The sequence below is a fragment of the Bombus bifarius genome, unplaced genomic scaffold (assembly GCF_011952205.1).
Source record: "Bombus bifarius isolate JDL3187 unplaced genomic scaffold, Bbif_JDL3187 scf7180000007970, whole genome shotgun sequence".
NCBI classification, from domain to species: Eukaryota; Metazoa; Arthropoda; class Insecta; order Hymenoptera; family Apidae; genus Bombus; species Bombus bifarius.
In genome coordinates, this window is record NW_022884356.1 from 1,007,186 (window position 1) to 1,029,756 (window position 22,571).

Below are 22,571 nucleotides of genomic sequence, written 5' to 3' on the forward strand. Positions count from 1 at the left end.
TCGAAAAGAAGTCACGACGTTACTCGAGTGACGAAGCAACCGAAAGAAACACTGTAACATCAACGAAAACGCAATCAGATCGATTCTGTGGTTCGTGGTCGGTTTGATTTCGTCGTGCTTAAGCTCCTAAACACTTACACGCTCGCTTCTCACTATTCAGCAGCCATAGGAGATCGTCGTATTCCTCTGTCAAACTCGCTGACTTCGAAGAGTTTCATTTCTGATATTCGAAGCTCGAGGGTGAATTCTTTCCGAGGAATGAGACTTTTTCAAATGGATATGGAAATGATATGCACCACAGGGTGCATCGATGCGAATGCACACGCGTTTATCACACACGCACACGCATAAATGCGATCACAATCACGTTCGTCTTAATACTGATAGAACGATCTATCGATAATGGACGCATCATATGCGTCCGATGAAATTGTCCGAACGTTCGTTTCCTTCGATTCTCGTGTACGATCGATCACCGCGGATCTTTACGCGGAGATTCACATTTCCCAGAATATAATTAGGAAAATAGAATCCAGGTAGAAAATTGTTTCATCCAGCATTGTAACATACGGAGCATCGTATTTTTGCATATTCTGTGTATGTCTCCACGTTACGCGTCTCCGCTGTGCAATGTTGCGCTTTCGAATTTCCTACAAACGCGTGAAAATCCGCACACTGTCAGTCGCATTCAGTTTCAATAGAATACGTCGTGTACACGAAAGTCGAGAGAATCGCGATAAGAACAATTGCTCGCTGTTCGAACGTTTCACGATATTCTTGTAATTGTCTACACCTGCGGAGGTACTTACAGACCTAGGTCTATCTACATGATATGATGAAGCATCGAAGTAAGCTTGCTTCGTGGCACGAGATCCCCGCTGTCAACGCCACGCAATCGACAAAATAATACTCTTCCGACTATCTCTGTTCGGTGTACAAAACGTTGCGGGGCTCGTTACGACGAAGTTGGCCGATGATATTCGAGAACACGCGTTGGTGATTCGAGCTTCGAGGTCCCCTGTGCTTTCACAGTGATCTAAACGCGATCGTGAAACTAGCTTCCAGCCGGAGATCCATCGAAAAACGGGCTTAAGCTGCGCTATGTTCAATTCAAAAGTATTCGCTTCGATACGTATATTACTGTCCAAGAGTATAATATTTGCTGGACGCTTTCACGTTACTGCACGTGGATATACAATACTTATACAGATTTCAAATACAACTCTTTGATCTAATTTTGGCTAATCTTATCTGCAGCGATCATATACGATATACATTGTAGTACATATACAGTACATATTAACAAAGATAGTTAATATTGGTTGTTCCCCGTTAAATAAATAAATAAAAGAGTCGTGTAACTGTAGCTGAATAAAAATTAGTTTCGTACAGCGACTTTAAATGTTTCAATCTGTCTGCATAAGCCCAATATTGTGTACTCTATCGTTTCAGAGTAATGTTAATAGATGTTAATAATATTAATAGATGATGTTTCTACAACTTTGGACAGATCTTACGAAATGTTATTCATCGAAAATACGTTCGGCTATTAGAGCATTGCGGGAATACTCTTTGCTTTAGTCTAAATGTAATCATCGCAAGAAGCAGCGAATAAACCGTACAGGGTAGTTATTTTATCTCAGCTTCGAAAGTACAAATTATAAATAGAAATCTTTCGATCAAGTCGCAGTTTCGGTAGTATACGTATCGAAGGAAATATCTTTAAACTGAACGTAACATGACGTAGCTTAGTTTAGCTTTCAGGCAGATCTGCAGCCTGCTAATTATTTCTCCAGCGTCTAAGCTGGTAGATATCGACTACTTTGAATTTCGAGCGCGACGAAGGACCTCGAGGAGCTTCGACGATCAAAAATGCCTTTTCAAAGTCACTGTTCGCGAATAGATCTCCAAGAACCACGTTCTTGTTTGTCGTGAGGAAGCATTTGGTCAACACGCGCGCATCAGCAAGCATGCCTTTGCCCTCGTTTCCAAGGTATAATTACGCGAATCTAGTAACGAAGGAACGAACGAGTTCTCGTGGAAGGTACGCAATTAGACTAAAAACGTTTCTCGAACGAATGACCGTTACAAGGTATGTACAAGTGTGTATATGTATTCTCGTGTATATGTATGTGTGTATGTTAAACGATATAGCGAGAAATGCGGCGGAGCGTTTCCGTGACGCGTTTTTCGTAAAATCGACTACGAAGCGCCGTTAAACAGCAATGACGTTCGATGTTCGACCGTGTTCAACCTCGAAGAAACAAGTACAGGATAGCCTTGACTCGTAGCCAACGACGAGAAAAGTCGAGGGAAATTTCAACGATATACACTCCCATTCTTAAGTCAGTATCGGAACTCATAGAAAAATTCCAACCGATTTCATCGTTTTCTTAACAATATAGACTAATGGTCGCTAACTGATCCGTTTCGCATAAAACCAGCAGGCGTCCGAACACTTATGAACGGGAGTGTACATGTACATATCGATCTTCGCTTACATCCTTTGTAAAATCACGCGTTACGAAACGTACAGACACTTTGAAACGCGTTACACGCGACGTCTATCGTACAACGAACGACTCTGTCGCTTGGAATCCGATTCGTATCTTCTCTTGATCCGTCTCAGTGAGTACGCGTAGCTTCAAAGTCGATACACGCGTGTAACTTATACGAGATGTTGCCGCAATGAAACGAGCATAGAACTCCGTTATTGGAATTGACACATACCAGAGAATTGTGAGACGTTTGCGATCTTGCGAGGAGAATGAGTTCGATAAAAAAGCGTTCCACAGAAGGAAAGAAAGAGAGAGAAAGAGAAAGAGCGAGCAGAGTTGATTCGTTATAAAGATAAACGACGCGATTCTTTTCAAGTGGATCGGCGAAAGGAGGAACGAGAACTCGGCTCGAGAACAGTTCCAACAAGGAGATAATTTCACTTTTTTTTTTTTGTTTGTTTTTGTTTGAACAGGAGGATAATAAGGCGAGGCGTGCCGTGAAAAAAACTATTATTGGTGCAGGGTCTCGTCAGTCTCGTCCTGGGATACGATACTGGACCGATTCGACCTAACGTCCAGATCCATGCTGAACGGCTTCGTCAAGCACGTGAACAACGGTTGCGTCGTGTTCTCCTCGATGCTCAGGCTACACTCCAGCGAGCTGTCACTGAAAATACAGAAACAGACCTCTACTCATCACTAACGTCTTCGACGATTGTTCTACAAGAGCAATACGACTTTGATCGACGATCGTACCCGGGCGCATTTACCTGACGATACTGGCACGGTCCATGGACGTCGACGTAGGCACCGTACAATTGTCACCGTTACAAGGACGTTCTCCGTTGCTGCTGCAAGAGGAAGAAGTCCTTGTCGTGGACGCTTCCTTCATCGACGCCCTTCGAGATTCTTCATGGCACTCGCACCTGTTTCGCAACAGAGTTCACAGTTAATAACGTTTCTTCGTTGGCGATACTTTGAGATTATTCGTATGTCACATAATTATTTAATTTAGAAATTTGATTTGTCAAATCGATTACGTCGTTCGGTTGTTCAATCTTGGCCGTTTGATATATTATTATCCGAAGATTGTTCAAGAACATACATACGAAGACCGATCAAAGACATTTTCGACGCTGTCCTAGCAATTCACTGGTGAGATTTTACGAGCAACGAATGAACATGATCGACGTTGATACATAAATCTGGTACAAGTAACGAGTAACAAATTAACATTCATTGATAACGATTCATATAAAATGACAAAGACAAAAATACTGAAATTAATTACGAATATACCTAACAAATATTTTCATGACTTGTTGTAACGTCCAGTGGATGACAAAATTCTACCTACAACCAAGTTCCACCTGTTAGGTTATCCCAAGAGTTTCTTTTGCTTCATAAGGAAATAATAGATGCGCATGTTCTTTTTTATATCATTTTACCGAATCATGAACGATCCACTTTGTCCCAATAAAACGACAAATCTTCTGCATCTATTATTTCCGTACAAAACTTGCGTAAGAAACTTTTCGGACAACCTAATATTTAATTAGGTTTATAAAAGCACGAATTTGCTTTGCGAAAATCTACCAGTGTGTTCTCCATCATCCACTCAACAAGAAGGAACGCACCTGCATTCCTCCGGTTGAACGTAGCTATATCCACCCGATTTCACCTCGTCCTCAGGTCGAGGAATCGTCTGGATCCTTTTCGGCGCTTTCCTCTTCTCGGGTATCTCCTCGAAGTTGATCCAGTTGCTCGGCCTAGCAGTGGCCCTCGGTGGCAGTGGAGGAGGACTCGGCGATTTACCTGCGCTCTTCCGTCCCCCGTCAGGCACTTTGCCTGCGAATTCCATAAACGTGTTGGCCGCGTGCTTCCGCGGACTTTTCAATTTAAAGCTATCTTCTCGCGGCAATGATATCTTCATCTTCTCAACACGACGCTCGTCGAGGGACGTCTGCATCACAAACTCGTCGAGCAGCGTCGGGTTTATCGGCGTCGTTGAACGCGGCCTCTCGATTGGTATCGTTCTGGACGTGAATAACGTTATTAATTTGGTATTGTCATTGAAGATAAGACTCGTGGTCGCGATACAGTTCTGTTTAAAAGTCTTTGGACATTTTTTTTAAAGATACAGAATCTGCAATTCTATTTGAGAGTTTCGAATTTTAGTAAAAGATCTTAAATTTAGAACTCTATTTTAGAATCTTAAATTTTGTTGAAAAATGTATTGGGTTGTGGTAACTTAGTTGCCAACCCAATAGAACTTGGAAATGTATTTCCAAGTTTGGAATTTAGAGGTTTGTTTAAAAATGTAGAGCTTGGAAATTTACTCTTAGAATCTGGAATTACATTTCGTTAATATCGTCGATACATTAGTAGCGTATACTTTCTGAATCATTAAACATCATCTCCTCGTGCCTTTATGATATACTTGACTCCTTTTTATTATATACTTAGCTTCTCGCCGTTTTTAAGCAAACCTTCCAATACTTTACGAACGTAATTGTCTCAGGACTTCTGAACAGGGCTGTGAATAAACGGATAGTGAATCGCAACATTGCAGACATCGTGTGAAACAAAAGAGAAAGAAAAGTACGCTCCAATCAGCGAGCAATAACAGCACAATTTTAAATAACACTTACCTTACTTCTTGAAGTCGTTGTTTCACAGGCAGGATCGGCACAGCCACGCTTTTCTCCAGGGGTAGGGTGGTGGGTACGTAAGGAAGATCCTCTTCGAAGCTCTCCTCGTAGAACAGTCCCTTCCTCTCGTCAGGCAATTCCTCGGCAAGTTTCTCCACCTTGTTCCTAACAAACTCGATCTCCGAGTCTCTCTCCGACTCCGAACTATTATGATCCAGATCAGAGATCACGCTTGGTGTCTTCACCAGTCCATCCGCAGTCTTCGTTCCGTCATCCAACAAGTCTGGCCTCTTTTCCATCGTTTTAACCGGCGCGTGTTCCCTAGTTTCAACTTGTTTCTGTTTCTGCCTTGAAACATCTTCCTCGACTATCTCGGCTGGTTCGACAGGTTGTTGCAGCTCTTTGCTTTTCCTTTTCGGCTTCGTAGCTTCCTTCTTTCCTATCGAGTCCTTCGACGAACTGCTGGATATTCGATGGTCCGCAGGAGGTTTGCTATCGATGGACGACGACGATCTCACAACGGTTTCGCTGGTTTTCCCGTGATTACTCAGCTTCGAGTCCTTCGAGGAGCTCCTCGAGATCTCAGAATCCTTCGAACTGCTCTGCGGTATGATCTGGCTGGTCTGGCTGTCCCGCGAGTACGGCCTCGACGTAGTTTCGATCAAAGCTTCGGTCTTTATCCTCGTCGTGGGTGGATAATGCTCTATCGACACTTCCGTTACGATGCTTCCAGTTCGAGGCTCCGATTCGTACTCGTCCAGCAGCTTGGTAGGCGTTTCCAGTGGTATCGACACGCTCTCCGAAGGCAGAGCCTCCTCGTAGTTCCTGTCATCCGCGTGCAGGCTTATGAAGATCGAGTCGTCCTTGCGACTCTCCTTTTCAGCGTTAAAACGAAACTCCACGTGGCCTATGCTTTCTAAGGACGGGTGTCCTCCGGAACTATCCAACTCCGTGCCACAGGATGCCGCTATCGCCTCGTCATAACTCTTCTTTCTCTCGCGTTTCTTGAACAGACTCAACGTCGAGGAGAACACGCCCTTGTTCTTCGAGTCCTTTTTCAAACTGCCAGACCCTTTGTCCAAGGTTACTCGCTCGCGCGATTTCGATCTGCTACGCAGACTCTCCGTGGTGTCCTTGATCTTCGAGGTGAGGCTACGACGTGGTTTCGTGCTCGGAGACGGCGATTCTGGGCTCAACACACTGCTGTCTGTACGGGCCTTAAAAGTTGAACACGCGGTGGTCAAGTACATGCAGTGTCTTTTGTTCGAGATTCTTCTCGATTAAGCTAGCGGATCTTCTACAAAGACAAAGCCAGGAATCCAGGTGTGGACGATGTGTGAAGCGTACAAGCCTAATTTCTACTGTACGCGACCTGTGCCAAAAGGTAACCGAACTACTTCAGCGAATAACGTCTCTGTTTAACGAGACTACTGCTATCGAGATACACGCGGATTCTTCTCTCTTACTTTGCCAACAAATGCAAAATGCAAGTATTTGGATATATATACCGGAGCAATTGCTTCAAAACATCGATATTTTTGCTATATTCTCGACGTTACGACGCAAGAGTATTCTTTCTCTACTCTTCGTTCTTCGTCTCTTTGTCGTGACTAGGATCAAACGCCACCACAAACTAAAACATCTACTGTATCTAGTAGAACGTTCAAGTTCCATGTTAGTCTGCAACGAACAACCGACGCTTCATAAAACCCATACAAACTTGCAAAGACATATATTTCCTGTCCCTAAAAAACATATATTTCTATTAGTCTACCGTTACTTAATTGGTAGCTACCCGAAGTAAGCAATGTGATTCGAATAAAGTAAAAAATGTCTTGCCAAAAGCGTTGCCCGTGTCTCGTTACTTTTCGAAAGTTCGGTCATCTTTTAGACAGATCGTGTGTATGAAATACATAATAAGCATTCGCTGTTAATACGAACTACGAACACGGAAGCACGAGGCTACCTTAAACAGAGAGGCGAAACTGCTCTTCCTGGAAACGGAAGAGGGACTGGGTGTACGCGAACCTTCCAGATCGCGGACTTTCTGATGCCTTGGTAGCTTCGGACTACCGGTCACGCTGCTCGTTGTTGGAGTGGTCTGTACGATTTCTTTGAAGTTCTGCGCTTTTTTCCTCTTGTCGTTGAAGTCTAAGGTCGCTGGCTTTTGTACCTCTTGCGCTTGACTTCTCGCCGACTGCTGCTGCGACGTCGTTGTACTTGGCGATTCACCTGACTTCTTCGCCACTGGTACCTTCAATATCCACGTACAAAACGTATGTATAATATTGCAGAACTAATATTGTAAATTAATTTTTCGTTCATATGTGAAAAATTATCGACGAAACATTTTTTGACAAAAAAAAAAAAAAAAGAAAAAACCAGTCCTTGTTGTCGATTAGAGTTTACCTGTATGTTAACCTTCTCCAAGAATCTTTTCGTGATCTCCACTTCTCTCTTGAAGATCTCCTTCCTCTCTTCTCGCCCTCGTCTCCTAGGTTTATCCAGGGGATCTGGTTTCAAGTTTCCATCTACCATCGATACCTTTATGCTGTCTGGAATCAGTGCTTTCGTCGTGTCTGCTTCACGTTTCAGCAGGATCTTCTCCAGGTCGTCGGTCTCTGGTTTCGACGGTTCTATCAAGTTGTCTGCCAGTGTAGGTTTGCTTCCGCAGAACGACGTTTCCAGTAAACATTTGTGCGGACTCGGCGACCTGATAATTAATTACGACATCGATTAATTTTCGTTATTCCCGCTCATCCCTCAACTATCACAACGCCACTCGATAGTCTTAGAACAGTCGTTACGTCTGTTTGAAAATCGAAGAAAAGTGAAGCAACGTCGCGCTTACTTGTCGCAATACTACGATATACTAGTATTTAACAAATTTCGACGCGTTTAACTTTCAGCAAATACATAATCTTCGATATGGAAATATTCAAGAAATGGACGTTCTTGGAGCAGTCTTTCGTATCGCTTTCAATGCAAAATAAAGTAACGCCTATTCTGTAGTTGGTAGTATAATAAGTGAAAATAACTATATGTTCTTACGTGTGTACGACAAAAGATACAAAGATACACTTTAAATGAACATAACACGAACAATTTTCTCAATTATATAAGATAAATCAAATAAATACACGTTATAACGCATTTAGTGGCTGAAAGAAAATTTTCCTTACAAAAGTAGGAATTTGCATAAACATGGGCGGTCGTTGCAAGAACGAGCAACTGATTAATCTACCTGGACGACGTGGCAGAGACAACGGAAAGTTTGCCAGAGGCTCCTGAACCTTGGCTACCCACGGAGGAGAGTCTAGACGTTCTTCCACTGATGTTTAGCAGGACAATTTCCGAGCAATTGCTGTCCTTCCTTTCTCTGTCTAATTGTTTGCCGCTATAATCGGACATGGAGCCATCCTCCTTTCGCCTCTTCGCCAGTTTCTTCGATTCTCTTTTCAGATCTTGCTCGTGAATGGGATCTTGCAAGTCGAGCTCCTCCGTCGACGATCTTAGATCCTGGGCGTCCTCTTTGTAGCCCAGAGTCAGCTTGCACCCAGGTGGAGGCTCTCCGCCTAGTAATTCGACATTTATGTTATTAATAACCTTTTCGTGAAAGTGGATACAGTTTCTACCATAGAACAATTGTCTAACATCTAAATTTTAATGTATCTAGCATTTAACATTAACGAGTATAAATAAATTACGACGTATAAATTCTAACGATCAGTTCTACCAGAATCGAAAACTATCATACAGGGACCGATAGGATAACACGTGTAAACGGACATAAAGCAACTCCTTGCGAAAAAGTAGGAAGAAAATATTGGGTTGGCAACTAAATGATTGGGGATTTTGTCAATACCACCTAATGGCAAAATCCGCAATCATTTAGTTGCCAACCCAATATATAGAATCGGTATCGATAAACTCTTTAAAAAGAAACGAGTTTGTAGATGATAAAATAAATGAGATTTTACAAGCTATAAATTATCCAATAAGTTCTACTAGAATCGAAATCTACTATACAGGATCTGATAGAATAACACGTGTAAACAGGCATCCTTATGAAAAAATAGGAACTTTTGGGGAAAAAATAGGAATCTTCTTAACAGGAACGAGTTTATGAATGATAAAATAGATGAAATTTAAGAAACTACGAGTCACCCAATTATCCCGTCTGAACTAAAATTGTACAATTATTGATACTGATATTACCGGCTATCGATAAATCATCTCATATATTTAATATGCACAAATGAAATTTTACGAATCATAAACCATCCGATAATCCTATTTAATACAAAGTTCTACGCTCGTAAACGTTCTACCAACTAGAAATCATCTACCAACCATCTAATATCGCCAGGGCCCTGTTGCGCAATCGAAGCAACGTTATTTATAAACATAATAAGTTTTACAAGTCGCAGTTTCCAAATTGCCAACACCAGCTGCCCTCTTTACCCGATTTATAGAAACCTTAAAAGTACAAATTTTGCAAGTTGCACTTTGTAAATTACCAATAGCAGCTGTCCTTCTTACCCGACTCGTAAAACAGTTGAAATTTGACAATGCAATTTTTCAAATTACGAATCGTCCGATTATCCTGTTTCGCGTAAGATGGTGAAATGATAAGACTATGTGAATAATCCACTAACCTATAACTTGTCGAATATGCTAATATTATTAGCGGATTAACACATGCACGAGGAGCCAGTTAAACAGATCGCACGGTACAAGTGGATGTTGAAGCTTGTCCTCCGTGTTTGCATCGATTCGAAAGAGTGAAAGGAGAAAAGAAAGAAGAAAAGGGAAGAAAAATCAATGAGAAGGAACGATTAACCATTGTGTTTCGTGAAAAGGTCGAGTCGTCATTCAGAGACACGTTATCGCGTCACCGCGTTGCGAATCAGCGATAAAAACGAAACGAGCTTGTTGGAAGAGAAATCGTGTCGCTTCTTCGCCTACCTACTTGTATATGTGTGCGTCGGTTGTAACAAAGCAACTGGAATATAGGACAAAGTTGCAGCTAGGCCTCGTTCCCCTTGAATTCTCCCATAACATCGCGACCACTATTAATTCGTGGCACACGAGCAGAAACAGGGCTTGGCGTTATCTCGAGGGAGCATTTAGAGACACCGGTGAACAACACACTAGGCCTGTTCTCGATCGATCACGACCCGGCCTCGTGGCAACCTTCTTCTTCGCGTCCGGAGAATCGTCCTCCGCGACCACCTTTTGTCGAATCGATACACCACCCGTTTACCCGTTTATTAAACTAATATCGTTCGAACGTCGTCTTTTAGTCGAACAGCTATTTTGCTACAAAAATCGGGCGAGTCCATCTGTTTCTTTTTTTTTGTTTTTAGGAAACCACGGAACACGAAAGAAGGTCGAGGAAGGATAAAAACGTGAAAAAATATTTCATACGGAGGAAGATTTTTCAGGTAGATTTTTCGAAAACGTAAGAAATGTACCGTTTCTTATACCATTTGTCACATTATATGCCTCTGTAAATCCAAAATATTCGCGCGATTGCTCGAACAAGTCGCATTCAATTCGGTTTCGTTCAATTATTTCTCACAACTTTTAAAGATCTGAAAAGTTGCACGGTCTTCGCGCTGATCGAGGTCTTCGGCTAATTCTTAGCGCGCCGTGACGCGTGGAAGTAATAAAGTGTAAGGAAAGTTTTCCTTCGAAAGGAGAATTAAATAGCGATGACGGTGGAAGAATTTAAAATTTTACCGTGCGTCGGTATATAACGGCGATTTATAAAGGACCAACTTCTTACGTTTTTTCAAACGTCGATTTAACTCTTTGACGATGTAATAAAGCAACGAAGAATTTTTATCGGAGAATTGAAAAAAAGTTCGTGTTTGGAAAGTACAGAGTTAGGCGTTTCATAAAGGATAAATTGCGACGACGTGCATTTTCGTTAGGTTCGCGTCTTCGATAGCGCAGCGAGATAACGGGAGAATTCGGAATAAATGAAAATTTAGAGCAGAAGTTATTAAACTATATATGAAATTGCGTAACTGAATTACGAGGTTGTAATAATTTTTGCAATTGTCACAGTGAAATGAGAAATATCGATAATCTGTCATCGAAGAATCAAGAAGGATTTATCGAGTTATCGATCGAGATATAGAGCGCCAGATTTAAAAAAATCGTTTGAACGGATTTCTGCTTGGAATTAGGACAGAACCTCCAACAATTTCTGAGAAGGTTTTTAACACGCTCGTAACATTTTGTATTAAATAACTGTCGCAAAACGATAATTCTCTTCGTCATTGACGATCGTAAAATCGAAATGTGAATTGTCTTTGAAAAACATGGAAAATGCTCTGTTATGTTAAATACTCGGCCAAGATATAATGCTCTATGCGAAAATAAACAAGCACATTTGTCTCGTCGATATGCAAATTTAGTTTCGTCCCGATACGTGATAATAAGCGATACAATTATAAATGCAACAAAGAATTACAATTCTTATATTTCAATTCGATACATTGGTAAAACGGTTAATATTTAACAGGTAGATCTTTTCACAGATGGCTACCATTTCCCATGTGATCAGCAAATCTTACTAATGATTAATTTGACTATTAAATTATTTGATTTGTTATTAAATAACACTCGTTTGGTGGTACAAAAATCCTCGTATAATTCCTACATTTCGTAAAATTCGTTTACGAATCCTAGTTTCGTTCACAAGCTCGTTGCTCCTACAAATGACAGTCTATCAACGTTAATAACTAACAAATTATTAACTATTACTCTACAGTTTCTAAACAATATCGGTTCAATGATGCAACAGGGTCCAGGCAGCTACTTGAATTTTTCCTCTACGCTAAGTCGTCTAATAATATCCTCAGCTACACGGTATACAGACATAAAACTGCGTCAGCTATTTTTCTCAAACAAACACGTACGAGTTACATCGATATCTTCCACGTAACGCATCTAAGGTTCATCGTCCCCAAAAGGAAAGAGGCATCGTTACAGTTGCCTACTTTACCGTCTCCATCCTCGACGACTTAATTCTAAAGGAAACGGCGCTTCTCTATACTCGTAGGAAAGACACAGGGATCGACGACCAAACGAAAGAGTCTCGAACGTCTCGTTAGCCGCGAAATTGAAGAGGGGACCTATCGCCTACGACGGATTATACTGAATAACGAAACGACCCTTACTGAATAACGAAATTCACAGAGGAGAGACAACAAACTCGTACAGGGTATTTCCAATTTTCCCGAGAAAACTACAGCAGCGCAATCTACGAGCGAAAAATAAGAAGAAAATGTTGCGCCAAGTTTGGCTCTGTAAACGCTTTTGTTATAAAGTTAGAGAGTAACGTAGAAACATAGAACGCAGTCTGAATATGCTTACGTAGCAGAGGATTCTACGTTACAGTATTTCTACTGTAAGTAGAAGATGCTTGCACACAACTGTTTGGATGTTTAAACTCTGATCGCAACACGGTACGTTGATACAATGCAAATTCGACATCGAGGTGGCTTGGAATTTCTTACGTTCCGAATTAAGAAATTTTCAAAAGAGGATTTGTCGAGATATTGGAACCACGTTACCAATTCACTGTGTTAATTCTTTCCGTGTGCTACGATTTTCTGTATTCCGGGATAACAATTTTGTTCCTATACGCATATTTTTCACTGCGTTCCATCTCGGTTTAGAACTTCGCCACGAAGCGTTTACGATGGAAAACTTCGTGCAACGCTTTACCCTTATTTTCAATTTTAAATTACGTTATTTATACTATTCGACCGGAAAGGTAGGAAACATCCTATACACAATGTATACATAGGGATATTTCGGCTAATTTTTAATTGTCAATAGCCACAGGCAATTTTCAATTGTCAAAAAATTTTGTAATGGATCGCGAGCGAGCGATTCTCACTTATTCTGTTACCCACCGAGGAACTAACGAAGATATACTTGCACCACTTCCGCACAAAATACAACGGAGCTCACGTTTTCGAGATGAGACGTTTAACCAAATAGGCAAAAAATCGACTTACATCACTTCTGCATTAAACGGCATATTTGACGAGCGAAACGTATTCCTGATCAAGTCCTAACTTTTTACGTGTGTTCGACGAAATATGAATTTGCGAACAAATCTCCTTAATACTCTGCCGCTCCTTAATACTCTTAATACTCTCAATACTCCTGAGTATACTCTTAATAATCTTCTGTAGAGGATGAAAAATTGCATCGAATGGCGTATACAAAAATGTACCTATAGTTCCATTTAAGGAAACAGAGGTCACCTCGAAAGACCTCGAAAACGCCTTCACATAGGCAAACCGGGTGGTCGTCGTGTACCCCTCGAAACAGGACAAATTTTATTTGTAACGCTTTTTCTCGAATAACGTATATCTTGGGAGATATTCTATATTCTGTTCCTATTTTCTTTTTTTTTCAAGTGGAATCACCTGATGCTCGCCTGTGCATGTTATTTGGCGGAAATTCGCGCGATCGAAGAAACAAGCTGTCGCTGTTTGCCACTCGAAATTTCCACGTGATACAGAGAAACTGCAGAGCACTAACGAGCACTCTCTAGCTGAAGATATAATTGAATCTCGTCGCACGTTCTCGCGACCGTGGAAAATCCAATTTTCTCGCAGCAACGATTTAACTTCCAATTTCCCTCTACGCGAAAAACTTCTTTCCTCTTCACGTTGACCGAATTTCGTTTCTAACGAGGGCTTGGTATCCCTTTGGCGAAAGTCAGTGTGTTCTTAGATCGAACTGTTAACTCGAATAAACGGAAGTTATCGTCGATGAGTCATTCGCGATTTTATCGGACCTCGCTTGTTTTCCTAGTGGGGCTACAAAGTACACGCAGGGGAGGAGAGTCGAGGGATACATTCGTGCGACCCCTTCACCTTTGTGAAACACAGCTTGTAAACATAAATTTAGACGCAGTGGGAACATAGAAACTACCGGCGATCACATTTGTAATTTTCTTTTTAGATTTAGTCGACGTTTTTCTTCGTGTGTTATTTTACAATGACGATTCTGAAATTTGTATATTTCGATCTTGACCTCATTTTAGCAAACAGAAGGTAGATGTAACGTTTCAAGAAGAATTTTAATAGGAAATTCTATCGAGAAATCGCCAACAATATCTTTCTTCGTATTTTGTTTCTGAAGCGTTTCTTCGATGTCAGAGAAAAATAATTGGATCAGAAACGATCTAAAGAACGTAGTAGAGTTAAGTAGTAAACAATGTACGTATAGTGACAAAATAACGATCATCGAATGTGTTCATTTTTAGCTGCATTTTCGTTCACACAGTCGATCAGCTCCTGCGATTATATGTCCGTCTGTACATACGCGATGGGCTTTGGCTAGAAGACCCGAAGCCACGCGGCGGTGCAGCCATGGTTCGCTACTTTAAGGGGTGCGTGTACCCGAGATTTCCGGACTGTTGTTTCCCGTATTAACTTTTATACTCTTACAAACACGTTCAGTAATCTAGTCGGTAATCTAATAGAGTAGCGAGCAATTAAATAACTTACCGTGCATGGGTACTAAAATCTAGTGGACTTGTTTAATAAAACGATTTAGTCGAGTAGATCCATTTGATTAGATTTTTCTGGCGGAGTAGGGTTCCCACACCACTACCATCCAATTAAACCTGTAACTTAACTCTACTAATTCCGGACGCTCTCTATCCGTTAAACCATCTCGTAGTCAGCAGCTACTCGTCAATAGACTAAATTGCTGGACGTGTCTGTACGAGCCTTAAGGCCATGGCTAAAGTGGATGAAGTCGGCGCTGGTTAGACACGCGAGCGTTCTTTCGTTGGATATTAGGCCACGGTTATACCGATCGAGTATTCGGACAAACTAGCGTTCCGATTAATTTTCATTCACAGGCTGCGATGCATACTTTCAAAAATATCTGTACAATTATCCTAAGCCCGGTGTCAGAATCTAAACCATACTTTTCCAACCTTAAAGGAGAACGAATCGAAGGTCGCGAACATATGGCATTAAGATACGATCTTAATACGATGTTTGCACTACCGCGTCAAACGCTAAACGACTTAGAAACACGTAAACCGTGAATTTTCTTGAAAAAGTAGACTCAATACAGAGGCGCAACATGCTACTTGTTCTGTCGCCTAGATATTCGATTACGTCGACGCATCGACTTCGCCAAAACGACCGTACTTCTGCGAATACGTATCCGCTGTAACCACAGCCTGATCTTTAGCATCAGTCGATCATCCAGAAACCTCGGTTTACAATGTTGATTTTACTGTCACGTATCGACACTGCACTACGTTAAAAGAAAGAAAACGTAATACCTGCAAGGAGTTCCCTCTCGGGCGTAGAGTCCCTGGAGTTACTGTCCTCATGGTGGGAGGAACTGCTCGCCCTGCTGATGTCAATTCTCGGCGTGCTGGGTGTCTTAAGCGAACTACCAGGCGTTGCCGGCGTGGTGACCTCGACGATGCCTGGCATTCGCGCAGCCGGTTCCCCCTGCATTCAAATTCGTAAGGCTGGTTTTGTCGTCGAGTCACAGTCACTGGGGTGTGGTTGAGTGGTTGGTTGGTTGGCTGATTGGTAGATGGTTGGTGGACACGACACGCACAGATGTGTCGCACACCTACGGGCTCCCGGGGACAAACGGAGCTTCGGACTTTCTTTCGACGGGGGAGACGCGCACGCACGTTAATCCCGCGATCGACGAGATCTTCCACGACTTTACACACACGGACCTTCGAGCGGTATCCCCGCTCGAATAAGAGCCGACTTAGAGAGGAGACTCAGGGAGGACACAGGGAAGGACTCACGTTTTCCACCTCGTCGGACAGGTCTTCGAAGGATGCTATCGGCGCTGGTCCAAGCTTCCTCTGATGTACGCTCGGTATTCCTGACGCCATATTTTTCGATAGCTCAGCCCTCGATGATGCTGCAAAACACCCTTTATTTTAGTCTATCTGCTCGCATCCCATTTCTCCCGCTTCCGAGTTTGCCAACTTTCTCCTGAAAAATCAGTCGTCGTAATTCATCCACTCTACGATATTTCTATGCAGCGTGCACTGTTCCGCTGCTACAGATCGAACGTAGCAAATCGTGCTAAATTATTCTCAATTAGCTGAAGAGCCGATAAACACTGGGAAAGCCGATCGGCGGGGCTTAGTACCTAGTTCGAACCCCAAAGTATATCCACGTATTACGTTGTCCCAAAAGTTTCTTTAGTTTCGTAAGAATAACGCGCAATAATTTGTCGCCTTGCAAATGCAAAACGAAACAGTTGCAAACGAAACGTATCGTACGACAGCTGGAGGACGACTGAAGATAAAGAGTACAACATTTGACAGATTAGAAATATTTCACTGGAAATATTTTATATCAGAGTAGAAACGTTTCATTGTACGAACATTTTTGCGTAAATATTGTGTATAAATATTTGCATAAACATTGCCAGATAAAGCAGCTACGTGCGATAACGAAAGATACTTTTGGGACGATCTAATGCAACATTTTCCAACAAACAACGTTACGAATGAAAATGATCCATTTTCGAAGAATAGCAAACTAACGTAGAGAAACATTGTATCTTCCTGTGCACACCGTTTTGAAAAATATCGCATTTCAACCTATGCTTAATATTATTTCTTATGCGCGGGAAAAATTATTTCCTTCTTCCATGCGACGTTGTCGTTTGTTTGATTATTTTAACGTGTGTTACGTTCAGAGCAGAGATCTCGACAGTCACAGGCACCTCTGTCCGACTGTTAACACTTTACCGACAGATAGCCAATTAATCGGTTTCTTGTCGCCAACGCTTACCGACCGATAACTTATTAATCGACTTTTTGCCGCCGACAATTTTTCTCATTATTTCAGCAGTAATTTGTTATTTATTACCAAGGTATCTTGCTCAATTGCGTCAGTTGCGTTACTTTGTAAGCTCTCACAGTTTTATATCAATTTGAAAAACTTACCGTTTGCGATGAACGAAAAGAATGGTATTGGAGAGTCTAAACCGAAACAGAGCCGGCGCCAGGGAGAATCTGCGTCTGAGATACCGGTTGGACGTGCGTATGCCGTTGAATCGGTAGCGGTCGGTAAAGTGTTAAAACGATTCGCTCGATTATCGATCAAGTTTCTAAAGCAAACACGTGCAAGGAAGATCATCGTTCTCGCGCATTTTTGATCGTTTTTAAAAATTGATAGCGAGAGTAATCGAGTTTTCGAGGAGGAAATTCCTCGAAATTTCCTGCCTCCGCACTACTCTCGCTTCCAGTAGTCGTTCCAAACGTTGACATTTACAAATACCAGCGAAAAGAATTGAGAATGGCAGTTCTGTATCTACAAATAGCGTGGGTTTTCGAAAATAGAAAAATCGAACGAACGACCATCGTGGAATAGAGATAGAAGCTTTGAAAGCATTGTATAATTACGACTAACAACGTGGCAAGATTAACACGTTGACTGTGGAAGCAAAGTTGCGTGGCCCAATGTTGGCACTGGAATTTCATTGTTTAAACTCGTCGATCCTCTCGACACAGTACGAAAACCATTTACGCGACACGTCAACGTGGCATCGGTTGTCACCAGCAACAACCAGCGATCAACGTGTTAATTTCGTATAACGATTCCATAAAAATCAGACATTTACCACTTACGTGCGTCAAAATAATAAAGCTCGATCAAAATCGATATTATCTTCGCTAAAATGTTCGCTAAATAATCTCTTCGTAAAGGCAGTGCTTCCAAAACAGTTGTTCGGTTTTACGGATGAACAAAAAGGAGAAAGTGTGAAATAGAACGTAAAACACCAAAAAGTACGAGAATAGAAGCGTAAGATTCGTCAACAATTCACTGAGTTACGAATCAGTGGCGGATCATTGATTTTAGAGAAACTTCGATTATTATCATGCAAAGAGTATTCTGGCAAAAATGGTTTGTCACTTCCTACGCGAAAATCCGAAAAACGAAGAATGCAAAATAGCAGATTGTGCGACTAGAAACGGCAGGAACATTGTAGGGCGTAAAATTCACTGGCAATTTTCCTAGTCACGAACGTTGGGAGGGATCAGCAGCGTCGAAGAAGTTAATCAGAACCGACGTTAGAACGTTTAAGCGAAGGACGAATCGATTAACCAAAGCTCGCAGCGTGCAGGATGTGCTGACATTGAGGGCCACTTGTCATACGTCACCGGTGTTCGAGCACCGCAGCTCCAATTTTCCATCGAACGATCTCTAAATGTTTTTCAGGCGACCTTATTACCTCGTTCTCTGCGGTGTCGTGAAAGCCACGGAAAAGCGTCGTCCTTCGAATATTTTACAAGCTTTATATAGGTTTACGAGACGATGGACCAAAGTGGATCTCCGCGAATGAGAGACAGAGACAGAGAGAGAGAGAGAAATAGGAGACAATCAAGTCACGAAAATCGAGCAATGTGCGAACCTTGCGGAGAACCAGGTTTTCCCTTGAAACGATCAAGCGTCAACAAGTTGTCGGGCGCGAGCCGCGAAAATGTACACCAACTAGCAGCGACTATGAACAAACCAGCACTGGAATTTTCCTCGGTACGCCGGGGGCCGAGTCGAAATTTCGTGACTCGGGTTCTTAAATACCGAAAGTAATTATCGAACGTAATTTACTGGCGCGATAGCGAACCTCGATGCGTTGAAAGTAATTGGAAAAATAGGAACTGAATTATCGTAGTCAGATAAGATACGCTGATCGATGATTACGAAAGTATTAGCTTAAGTTAGATACATATTCGTGAAATATATTTTGTTTCGAGATAATTGTAGTTTCACGTTTGATGTACGAACTGAATTCGGTTTAGCGAGGCGACAACTGGATCCAACGGTTCGATTTCCACTTCTTTGCAAAGATGCTTTTGCATCGTGGCGATGTAAATAGGCGCGGTGCAAGATAAACGATAAACTCGTGTTTCTTGAGATGTTTCACTCGGATTATTTCCACGAATATCCTATTTCTGGTGTTTCTTCGTTTCCGAAACTACAGCACCGCGTATTTCGAAGATAACATTCGGAACAAGATTTTCGCGAAAAGTAAAAAACTATTTCGGAGTATTGTTTCTACGTAAAGGATTATTTTCTAAGCACACAATGTTAGCGGAAAGAACAGACAAAGGTCAAATGTTGATTTTGCAATTGTTCGTTTCTCTACCTTGCGAGCAGCTTGAAAAAATAATGGAAACGTTCCGTTTCGAACTTGTACAATGTCACTCGAAGTACGTAAATTGAGTAGAAAATTAATTCACGTTATACAACATTTATCTTGGTACTTAAAAAACTAATAATTCGCTAGTAATATTTAATCTGCGAACAAATAAAAACGAAGAACCTAAAAGTAACAGATTATTCGAAGAAGATAACGAATCGTTGTTTCCGTTCAATTATCGAATATCTTTTCTAAATAATTCTACTGATACCGAATTTCGTCTGTGGGCTACCGTGTTCTCGTTTCTCCAACTTTAATTAAAACGCACGACTTCGCTGAAACGCGTTTCACCGTTGGCAACTTTGGTTTATTCGACCCTTTGTTCCACCTTTCGATAAACTTTGAATTCGAGCAGGTCGAATAGACGAGCCGAAGATATCGGTAGAAGTTAGCGAATAGTCGAAGGTATTTTAAGGCTGAAGTATGGAAATGGACAATCCAATCGAAGACGGTATGTAATTTCTTTCCTGTTCTTCCCTTTGAAATGGAATGCTAGTCCTCTCGCTGAACTTCAGCGGTTGATTGTCAAAGGAAGGAACTTTATTCGAACTCGTGTAATTCGACGTGTTAAGAACAAGCAAACTACTACGATAATTAATTACATTGCGAATATTTACTGCAAAGTCACATTTTTACATTACCCGAAATTAAAGCGGCAAAAGTTAAACGAATATTCGTTTTACTTTGAAGATATTGTTAACAAGTATATTGCTTTTAATATTTTCTATATCTTTGTAATCTGCAAGTTTTAATATAAGTCAATTTTCCATAAATGCATAAACATTTGCAACCTAACGCGAGTGTAATGAGTTATCTATTCTTTTAATTAATATCTCACGTGCTTATTGATATAAGCAAAGTACCATTACAATACGCAGTACAAACGAAACAGGGGACAATGTAACAAGAAATGGGAATTTTTCGCACCTATTTATCTTTCCACGCCAATTTTCCTCTCTGTTTTCCCTCTCGAACGTCGTCGAATTTCCACCGGTGAAGATTGACTCGAGAGGAGACGAGAAATCGATCATATTCGACCAGTGGAAGACAGACCAGAGGTTTGAGCAACTTAAACGAAAATTCCCAGTGCACAGTTGCCTGAAAAGCCGTATTTCCTAGCCAAAATCCAATATCTCAAGTTTAACGTTTCAAAATGGATTCGTTCTTTGTCGTCTATACAAGGGTCGACACTGACCACGAGAGGAGAATGTTAAAAAGATGGCCATTGTTCGCACTTGCTTACGAACGAAAAGCTCGTCACAGGATATTTAAAAGCGTCTCTGAAAGAACGAGAAATGTTATCAGCATTTATGCGAAACGTGATGACAAGCGGCACCGGTCAAACTTACCAATGCGTAACCACTTAATCTTCGTTTTTTTCAGCTACTGATCCAACTACGAAATAATTCTTTGGGAATTCTGCTGATAAATCGATCGAAGTTGCGAATGGAGCAAACGCGAAGCACCGCGAGATCGTTGCTACATGCGCACAGCAACTCAAAACACGTTCATCAACTTTACACCTGCATGCATACGCTATAAAGGTTGCCAACCCGGTTTTACTTTCGTCAATTAATACGCAGACAAACACCGAGTGCAATTCGTGACACTCAACATATACATACACGGATACAAACTTGGTGGGCGTATTGTTGGCCATTGTTCTCACGTAGCAACAATTTGGTGGTACTTCGGATTTGCTCGATTTGAAACTTCAATTGATTTATCAGCAGAATTTCCGAGGAATTACTCGGTCGATATGGATGAATAATTATTATTCCGTAGGCGGATGAGAATTTGAACTCGTCTCAAGCTTATTCTTTCTTTGTACCTACGTTAGGACCGTTTCTCAATATCTGTCTTTTATGAACGATATAGTTGTGTTCTTTTTTACAATTGGCAGAAATATCCAGATGAATAATTATTATACCATAGGTGGATGAGAATTTGAAGAAAACGAAAATTAACGTTAGAATTACCACACCAGTCAAATTGACTGGTTGTACAATTTTATTTTATAATTCCTATTTCGTGTTATATTTCTCCGTAATGATGTAATTTCGCAACGATAACTAAAAGAATAATATAACGAGCTTTATTTTCTTCTTTATGTATTCAAATTGAAAATAATTTTGTATCAGGGCTATTTATACCAATACCAGTGAAAATGACTGGCATTTGTCGAAGTGTAAAAGGGTCTTGTAATCTGTTTATCGAACCCCAATTAATCAGTTTCCTCGTTTCGTACAAATTGCCACACGTTTTTCAAATTTTAACTGCGCATCGTTCGATATGACGATATCAGTTATCAGGAAAATTCCGGATCGATCGTTAGATCGCTAGATGCTATCGCTAGAAATACCACACCAGTCAAGATGACTGGTTCTACAATTTTATAAATATGTCAATCCTCGTTTAGGAATCATGGTCCCAGATGGATTAATAATATCAAAAATCTACTACACAACATGGAATTCCTTCTGTAAGAAAGTAATAAATCGGAAAATATAAAAATATTCTATTATTACGTATTTTTTAAAGACCTGTCATTTTGACTGGTTGTGGTAGAAATAGCTTCGTGTTAACTGTCGGTAGCTCTAGTATTGAGCCATTTGTTCGCCTTTGCACTCGTTCCTTCCAACTTTCCCATCACGTTTCCGATAAATACTGATAACGTGTTTCGCTGCTTGAGAGACGCTCCGAAACGTGCCGCAAGAATTTTCCGTTCGCCAGCAGATGGAGAGCAAGTGGTCATTTGTTAACATCCTCCTTTTCATTTGTGCCCCATTTCCTCAGTTACGTGAAACTATTAATTAGCAGTAACATTCGCAAGCTAATCATCGTATACGCAGTTTCGCTGTAATCTTCCGATCGACACGATGCAATTTCGCAGGACTCTGCAATTTTCATAGAAAATTCGCTCGAAACATCGAACTTTTGAACTTTCATTCGAACTTTGAACTTTCGCTAACATTTCCATCAACCGAATTCTACGTGCTTTATAAATCCCAGGAATGTATCGTGTACTTTGTTTCGTCCCTGTTTCCTTAATCGCGTGCAGTTATGTTAAGCGTCGATTCGTCGAATAACGAGGAAGCGTTAACGAACGATTCTAGAAAAACGATAGAAAAGACAATTAGGCGTTTCTCAGCCGATAATTAATTAACAAAATCGTAGG

At 41.2% G+C, this 22,571-nt stretch overlaps 1 protein-coding gene across 5 annotated transcripts in view; it reads right to left on the bottom strand.

Moving 5' to 3' along the window:
* Positions 1 to 1,892: 1,892 nt before the first annotated feature.
* Positions 1,893 to 22,571, bottom strand: part of LOC117211466 — a 35,357-nt gene continuing 14,678 nt past the window's right edge. For 2 of the 5 annotated variants that reach the window (XM_033455385.1, XM_033455395.1), the window contains exons 2-10: positions 15,978 to 16,096; positions 15,489 to 15,663; positions 8,394 to 8,724; positions 7,559 to 7,862; positions 7,116 to 7,403; positions 5,150 to 6,366; positions 4,136 to 4,534; positions 3,269 to 3,424; positions 2,940 to 3,165 (exon numbers count right to left, since the gene is read on the bottom strand). In XM_033455385.1, the coding sequence (XP_033311276.1) occupies positions 3,009 to 3,165; positions 3,269 to 3,424; positions 4,136 to 4,534; positions 5,150 to 6,366; positions 7,116 to 7,403; positions 7,559 to 7,862; positions 8,394 to 8,724; positions 15,489 to 15,663; positions 15,978 to 16,067 (3,117 nt within the window). In that variant the 5' untranslated portion in view covers positions 16,068 to 16,096 and the 3' untranslated portion in view covers positions 2,940 to 3,008. Of the gene's footprint in view, positions 3,186 to 3,254; positions 3,425 to 4,135; positions 4,535 to 5,149; positions 6,367 to 7,115; positions 7,404 to 7,558; positions 7,863 to 8,393; positions 8,725 to 15,488; positions 15,664 to 15,977; positions 16,097 to 22,571 lie in introns of all 5 variants that reach the window. The other 3 variants (XM_033455403.1, XM_033455410.1, XM_033455419.1) reach the window with 3 other exon arrangements.